This window comes from Panthera uncia, unplaced genomic scaffold, assembly GCF_023721935.1.
Source record: "Panthera uncia isolate 11264 unplaced genomic scaffold, Puncia_PCG_1.0 HiC_scaffold_720, whole genome shotgun sequence".
Classification (NCBI taxonomy): domain Eukaryota; kingdom Metazoa; phylum Chordata; class Mammalia; order Carnivora; family Felidae; genus Panthera; species Panthera uncia.
Genome location: NW_026059892.1, coordinates 21,938 through 29,940, shown reverse-complemented (window position 1 = coordinate 29,940; position 8,003 = coordinate 21,938). Strand labels below are relative to the sequence as shown.

Genomic DNA, 8,003 nt, shown 5'->3' with positions numbered 1-8,003 from the left:
CTGACATTCCCCACCCCGGTGGCGGTGTGAGCGCTCCCGGTATCCCCGCCCCAGTGGGGGTGTGAGTGGTCCCGATATCCCCACCCTGGTGGCAGTGTGAATGTCCCTGACATTCCCCACCCCAGTGGTGGTGTGAGTGCTCCCGGTATCCCCATCCCGATGGGGGTGTGAGTGCTCCCGATATCCCCACCCTGTTGGCAGTGTGAACGTCCCTGACATTCCCCATCCCGGTGGCGGTGTGAACGTCCCTGGCTGTTACTCCGGGGTAGGTTGGGTGGGATGAAGCGGGCAGGTTGGAAGAGTGAGCGTGGCTTCCCCCCAGGCACTTTATGAGCTGGTGAAATGCAATTTCAACGCAGAGGAGGCTCTGCGGAGGCTGCGATTCAACGTGAAGGTGATCCGAGGTGAGTGTGCACGCCAGCTCTTCCCGCTCTCTCTCTTGTCACGTCCTGGGCACTGCTGATGCCTTTGTGCCCTCCCTCCTGCTTGCAGATGGGTTCTGTGCTTGGAGCGAGGAGGAGTGCAGGAACTTTGAGCATGGCTTCCGAGTGCACGGGAAGAACTTCCACCTGATCCAGGCCAACAAGGTGAGGGTGTGGCCTGCCCTGCTCCCGCCGGGGCTCCACCAGCTACACCTTGGGGCTGCGAGCGGCTTGGGAGCCCAGGCACGTCGCCTTCACCCCCCAGCGAGCTTGAGACTCACCAGGCCCAGGGCGGGCCCCTCTGAGCCATGGCTGAAGCCCTGTCGCCTGCCTCTGGCTTGCCACACGTCCCTTGATGTCTTGCTCTGGTTCCTCTGCTGACGTTTGCTGGGCCACCTTCCAGTCCCCAAGAGAAGGCTCCAGTTTGGGGAGAGACATTGCCTCGAGGTGGACTCTAGCAGTCTTGTCCGCTCGCGATTCCTCGGTACTGCCCTGCTGTTCCTTGAAGTAGAGCCTGTTGGTTGGTGTGGTGCCCACCCCCAGCCTGGACTCCACCCTCCGCCGCTTGCCTTGCGGTCTGAGGGTCTCTGCTTTCCTCAGAGGACCCACCCACGGCAAACAGTCATGAACAGGGGCACAGCCGAGTGCCAGGTTCCCCTGCCCTCCCCCCCCAGGCCTGGGTCTCTGCTGGTCCCTGCATATCCCTCGGTGATGCCATCTGCCCGTGGCTTCGTGCGTCACGACTCCCAGATTGACCTCTTGGCAGAGCCTTGGCCCCGCTGGTGTGCAGCCTGGGACATCTACCTGGGCACATGCCTGTGGCTCCGTCTCACCGTGGCTCCCCTACCTCACCCGTCATCCAGTCTGCTGTCCTCTGTCTAGGGCTACTAGTGTGGCTCCTTCCCGCTGCTCATGGGGACGTACGTAGTAGAGAAGGGCCTGGCTGAGGCCAGGCTCGCATTCGGGCCTCGGCGTCTTCTCTCGGGAGGTTGGAGTGAATGAGGTGCCTGCTGGGGGCCAGGGGCCTGTGGAGAGTCAGGGGGCTGATGGTGCTCAGCTGACCATGCCCAGCGCTGTGACAGGCAGTGCTTGATTCTCTTGTCACATCTGTGCCCTGTGGCCTGATGCGGCTCCCTGCTCACTGCGTTTTCACCACAGCCCAGGCCGCTCTCATAAGCACGGCAGTCGGCACGGTGCCGTTGTTTCCTTTGCGTGCCGTCAGCCACGTGCCTGCCCACCCTGGTTCCGGCTGTGGCCTCCTTCTCCGGGCACTTCCAGTTTTTGCTGGATCTGGCCCCAGGAAGATTGCATAGGACTTCATCCCCTGGCAAGATGGGTGTGCGAAGGGGTCTCACTGAGAAGATGAGACCATCTACGTGTGCCCCTGTCCCTGCTGGTTTCCAGACTCATCCTGGGCACCAGTGTCTGGTCCCTCATCTTGGCCAACAGTGGTGTGGACTCTGGTGCCATTACCCTCTGCAGGCACAGCCCTGGGCTTGCCGTGGGCTGGTCCTCCAAAGTGGGAAGATGCCCTGTGTTGTCAAGAGAGGGTTTTTAAACATTTGTTTCTAACGCAAGTATAGTTGGCACGTGATATCCTATTGGTTTTGGGTTGGACAGTTCTGTGCATCAGTCAGCACTCACGCCAGTAACATAGTCACTTTCTGTTGCTCTGTAACCTTGTTACGCTTCGTTGACCATGTTCCCTGGGTTGTACATTTCATTCCTGTGACTTTTCTTCCCCACGAGAGGTTTTGTAAGTGGAGGGTCCAGCTCCCCGCCAGACGTATTTGTGTGCTTCCCTTCCCGGGATACCATACACACAAAGTTATTTTCGCTTTTCCCTGTTGTGGTGTTGAGCTGGGTTCATGAACCCGTGGCGTGTGCCTTAGTGGTGTCTGGTTTGCACTCGTGGGCAGCTCTCCCCTGCTGTTCGTGACCCTTTGCACTTGGTGGGAAAAGCAGGCTTCCGTCCCTGTGTCTGCACCAGCACCTTTGCTCCCCTCTCTGCTGGGCGACAAGGTGGATGCCGCTGCCTTTGGGAGCTAGTGGTCTGGAGTGAGGGAGGTGGGCACTGGATGTGTGGATCTGGGGTGAGTAATGGGGTTCTGGCTCCACACCAGTTAGGTGGTGGGATGGGGCGCCGTCCTGCTTCAGGAGAGGGGATGCCCCCCGGGGGCGGGTTGGAAGCAGGCGATGGGGGCTGCAGGCAGAGTCTTGCTTTGTCCAGGAGCGACAGGGGCCAGGACCTGTCCCTGCTGTTCTGGAGGCAGAAGGGGCTGGCAGGTGAGGACAGTGGGGTCTGGGGGCCACGGTGACCGCTGGGCTCGCTCGCAGGTACGCACGCGGTCCGTGGGCGAATGTGTGGAGTACTACTACCTGTGGAAGAAGTCCGAGCGCTACGACTACTTCTCGCAGCAGACGAGGCTGGGCCGGAGGAAATACGGCCCGTCCGGAGCCACGTGCGTGCCGGGGGTGGGCATCCCAGGCGGACACCTCCCACCTGAGGCTGTGTCTCCCACAGCCCCTCACCGTATGCTCCCCCCACAGGGATGTAGACCAGGACCTGGACAGCAGTGACCCTGATGGCCGCCCCCACTCCTCACCGCCTCTGCCCCCTACTGCCGACAGCCTGGGCTCTGAGCAGGACCCCCTGGCACGGATGCACACAGGTGAGAATACGGGGTGGGTCCCTGCTCTTGGGGGAGCCCCCTCCTCACTGGTGCCCTGACATGGGCCCCAGGAGCTCTCAGGGCTGGGCTCGGGGAGCCAGCCGGTGCCCATCTACCCCAGTACGTTACCATACGTGGGCAGCCACATGCACGAGTGACCGTGGGGACTTGTTACGTGGAGGGGAACTTTGTGCCCCACGGCCTGAAGTGGGGGCCCCTCTGCAGGCCCCAGGTGCCATGTGGGAGGTCAGATGGGTGTCCAAGCCTCTCTGGCATCCTGGGCTTAGGGCCACACGAGAGCAAGACAGGGTCTGGCTCAGGACTGAGTTTCTGACAGAGGCCACAGAGATAACGGTGGGGACCTTGGTTCTGGGAGCCTGTGGTCCTGTGGGCTTTAGATCGTCCCTCGTTCCTGAATCTGGCAGGTTTCATGGTTTGTCTGAAAGGGGGACCACATCTACCTACCCCCCGGGACTGCTCGTCATGAACCTGTGCACAAAGGTTTCTCAAATTCCATGTTTAGCTGTACTTTGCATCCAGGCGTTTTCCTTTGAACCTGTTTCGTTCTGATCTGGTTTAAAAAATGGGGGTCAGTACTTCCCAGGGCAGGTTGCCCAGGCACACAGTTTCAGTACGACCGGTTTCCTTTGTGTCTGTATGTATTTTCTGTCTTTGCATGAAAACGCCTTTTTGCAGAGGGGTCCACAGGCTTTGCTGGGCCCCGCAAAGATTGGGCAGGAGCCCTGCACAGGTTGTAGGAGGCATAAGTGTGATTTTAACTGAGTGCACCTGAGCCAGGATGGCTCTGGGTCCCAGGAGGGCTGGTGTGGGGTGCCATTGGGGGCCCGGCCTCAGCTGTGTTCTCCCCCGCAGAGCCGCTGAGCGTAGACAGCGCGGCCGGCAGTCTTGGTGAGCCTGGGGAGAGCTCCGACAGCCTCCCGTCCTCGGAGCCAGGGCCTTGTCCGTTTCAGCAGCTGGACACGCCCCCAGCTGTGCCCCTGCCCAGGCGGCCCCCAGCCCTGGCCGAACCAGCCTTCTACCCCCCGGCCACAGCCACTCCGGAGCCCAGCACCAGCCCGAGATTGGCTGTGGACTTGGCCCTGCCGGGGGCCCTCCCCGAGGAGCTGCCCCTCATCTCTAGCCACGTGGATATGAATGGAGAGTCTGAGGAGGCTGTGGCCCCAGCACAGGTGTCCTTGTCGGTCACTGAGTTTGGACTCATCGGCATTGGGGACGTGAATCCCTTCCTGGCCGCCCACCCAGCGTGCCCAGCCCCCGGGCTGCACTCGGAGCCCCTGTCACAGTGAGTGCGGCCCCTGCCCCGGGTCCCCATGCCCAGCTGGAGTGTCCCCCAGCCTTAGGCTGAGCTTTGGAGAGGGGAGGGATGTGCCCCGAGGGCCCGAGGATGGCATGGCCATGTGGAGCAGGCTCTGTTGGTTTCTTTACTTTTATTCTCTACTTTTAATTTGGCTTATTTATTTTTTTGACTAGGTAATACACTCATATGGTTCAAAACCCAAAAAGGTACAAACGGGGCCAGTGCCAGGCTCCTCCCACCCCTGCCCCGGCCACCAGCCCTCCCCAGGCGCCAAGGACAGTGCTGCCTTGGGGAGCCTGTCAGCCAGCACGAGTGAAAACACGGTCTGCTGGGGGCGGCAAGGTCGGGAGCCACGGTTTCAGCCCACGGCGCCGAGGCCGTGCCTTCGGTGGGACTGGACTGACCCTCACCCTCTCTCGGTCTCTCCCCTGCAGCTGTAACGTGATGACGTGTTGAGCTCTGGCCGTGGGCGGCACGTGTGGCCCGGACAGGACGCGGGGCCACCGCGGGGCCTGCCTCTGCCAGTCTTCCCGACCCCTCCCCTCCTCGTGGGTCCCGGGTCACGCCGCCTCTGCTTCAGAACGCGTCAAGGACGGGGGTGAGCGGTGGCTGGGACGCTGCCCTGCCCTCCTCACACACAGACTGGCGCTCTCAGTGCCCAGCACCACTGTTTGTGCTGTCCAGGCCGCTGCCCCCACCGCAGGACCCGCCAGGCAGCTGGATGCAGAGGGCCCGGCCCCGTCTAGCCAGCAGAGGAAGGTGTCCCTGCCCCATCGGGGAGGTGGGAGATGGGGCGGGATGCTGCCCCACCAGCAGCCTCCGCCCGGGGCACCCTCGGCCCTCCGCTTGGCTCTGTCTCCCTGCACCTGGCAGGGCCTCAGGCTGCCCCAGCTCGGGGGTCGTGGGCAGCTGCTACTCGGTGCCAAACCCCTTGGGGCACAGAGCCATATACCTCGATGTCGGCCCCGCCCACCCTCGACCTCCACCCTGCTCTCCTCGTCAGGAAAAGCCGCACTTTACCCCACACCTGCCTACCCCCTCTCTCCAGCCAGGAGTAGCCTCGGGGGTGGGGTCGAGGGGACAGGTGACCCCCCGCCCCCCCCACCCCCTTGGTACCAAGGCACCGAGGGGGCTGGCTCCAGTCCGTTCCCCTGACCCCGTGGGTCATATTTCTGTTGAAGCTCCCCAGCAAGATGGTTTGGGGGCCCGGTCCTTCTCTTTCCCAGCTTTCCTCATTTTATTTATGTTTCTGTTTACAAATTGGAGTGGGGTCCTCCATGGGGCCAGGGCAGTGCTCCCCAACCCCCGGGTGTCACCAGGAGAGGGTTTTGGCTCGAGCCCGTCTGCAGAGTTGGCCTCGACCTTCCCTCACCCCACCAAGGACCACACTGTGAAGTGATAACTGCCTTGAATCCCTTGCTGTTTTATTTATTAAACTTGATTTGAAGCCCATGGGTGCCTTGTGCTGTTGGGAGGAGGTGCTGGGGACCGTGGGTCGTTTGGTGGGCCCTGTGCTGGCAGCAGTCAGGCTGTGGGGGGCTGGTCCACCATGAGGGCCAAGGCCACAGAAAAGCCCCGGGTCCCCGGGGAAGAGGTCCAGGGTGAGAGCTGGAGGGTAGTGGGAGAGGCTGGGCAGGTCAGGGATGGCTGGCTTCATTCTGGGTCTGGAGTCCCTGGGGGAGTAAGCAGGGGCTTAAGACCACTTTCCATAGTTGCCTGTGGTGACTGCAGAGGGGAGGGGGCTGGAGGCAGAGTCAGGTGGGGCGCCTTACTGGGAGGGGGGGCGGGAGACAGCGGGGAGGGGGGCAGCCTGGCTGGGACGGGGGTGGAGTCCAAGAGAGGATGAATCAGGTACCAGGTATGTTGGGAGGGTCGGGGGAGTCAGGGTCTCGGCATCTGGGGTTTATTCCTGCAGGGTTGGTTGTCCAGTGTTGGAAGCCAGGGCACAGGGGCCAGGGCACTAGAGGGACTTTAGAATGATTTTGATTGAGGGGTTTTCGTGTAGTTACATTTTCCTGAGTGCTTTAGAGGAGTTGCTCTGCTGTCTTCTGGTTGGCTCTGTTTACAACAAGAAATCTGCTTATCTTAGTTTTTTTATCCAGCTTTTAAGATTTTTATCTTTTTATTTATTTATTTTTTGCTTCCTGGTATTCAATAACATGCCTTTTGTTTCTTTGTTTCTCCTTTCTGGAGAAGTTAGAGGTTAGAAGTATCTTTAAAAAAAAAAAAAAATTTTTTTTTTTAATGTTTGTTTATTTTTGAGAGAGAGACAGTGAGAGCCAGGGAGGGGCAGAGGGAGAGAGAGAGGGAGACACAGAATCCGAAGCAGGCTCCAGGCTCCGAGCTGTCAGCACAGAGCCTGGCACAGAGCCCAAACCCACGAACCGTGAGATCGTGACCTGAGCTGGAGTCGGACACCCAACCAACTGAGCCGCCCAGGCCCTGGGGTGTCTTATTAATGTCACTCACCTGTTTGTTCTTTTGGTCATTCCTGTATGGTCAGCGCTAAATTATATTTTGGGTAAAGAAATGAGTAAGATGTTTCTTATCTCGGGGCGCTTCTGTCTACACAAGGGAAGAGACCTGCAGATACACCTGTAATTGCAGCCTTCTGACACGGCTCTCTAATCCTGGTGCAGTGGATCCTAAAATGTTTGGCTTTTCTGGGGAGATTAGTGAAGGCTTCACAGATAAGTGTGTGATTGTACTGAAACCTAAAACTGGACTTTCATGCTGGTTCTGAGCAGCTTGATTAGGGTGTCCCTTGGTGTGTGTGTGCAGTGTGGCCTTCCCGGCTTCCTTCCCTCTGTGCATTGAAGGCGCCTCCAAGTCTGTGGTTTGATGGCTCGTTTCTGTTAGTGCTGAGTAGTATTCCAGCCTCTGCGTGGACCACGTCTGGCATCCCCTCCTGCTGAAGGCTGTCTTGGTCGCATCCAGTTTGGGCACTTCTGGATGCAGCTGCTGCAAAATCTGTGTGCACGTTTGTTTTCAAGCACACGTTTTCAACTCGTTTGGGTAAATCAAATGGCAAGAGCGTGTCCAGTTTTGTGAGAAATCCCCAGCTGTGCCACACCGTCCCCAGCCCTCGGCGTCTGCATTCCAGGCTTTGGAGACGGGTGTCGTGGGAGCTCGTTGTTCTGCGTGGCCTTTGAAGGTGGGTGTCTGTCCCTGTGCTCGCTCCTCACTGGACTCTGGGTTTCCGGGCGGGCTCCTTGTCTGTCACTGTGAGGCGCTGCGCTCAGTGTCTGTGGGTGGCAGCTTTGCTGGCCTGACCAGGCCCTGATTTCTCCGTGTTTGAAGTACTTGCTGTTTTATTTTTGCTGGATACAGGATTCTGGGTTGATTTATTTTCTTTCAGCATTTTAAATATGTTCCATTTACCCCTGGTTTCTGTTGCTTCAGATGAAAATCTCCAGTGTTTCCCCAGGTAGAGCCCGTCTCTTTCCTCTGACGGTGATTTTTGTTTTGTATGTGGCGCCCCCGGTCTGATTGGGGTGCACGGAGGTGTGGCGTTTAGGCGGAGCTGCTTGGGCACGCTGGTTAGTGCCTTTCCTAAGTTTGGGGACGTCTTGGCCATTGTCTCTCCTGACA

At 59.2% G+C, this 8,003-nt stretch overlaps 1 protein-coding gene across 1 annotated transcript; it reads left to right on the top strand.

The window, feature by feature from the left end:
• Window positions 1–54: 54 nt before the first annotated feature.
• On the top strand, window positions 55–5,864 carry LOC125918377 (mesoderm induction early response protein 2-like; the record flags this gene model as incomplete). Its single annotated transcript, XM_049624379.1, has 7 exons — window positions 55–167; window positions 286–404; window positions 493–587; window positions 2,760–2,884; window positions 2,973–3,094; window positions 3,968–4,397; window positions 4,847–5,864. Coding segments are annotated over 7 exons (1,026 nt in total), but the record flags the coding sequence as incomplete, so codon positions are not given.
• Window positions 5,865–8,003: the final 2,139 nt, after the last annotated feature.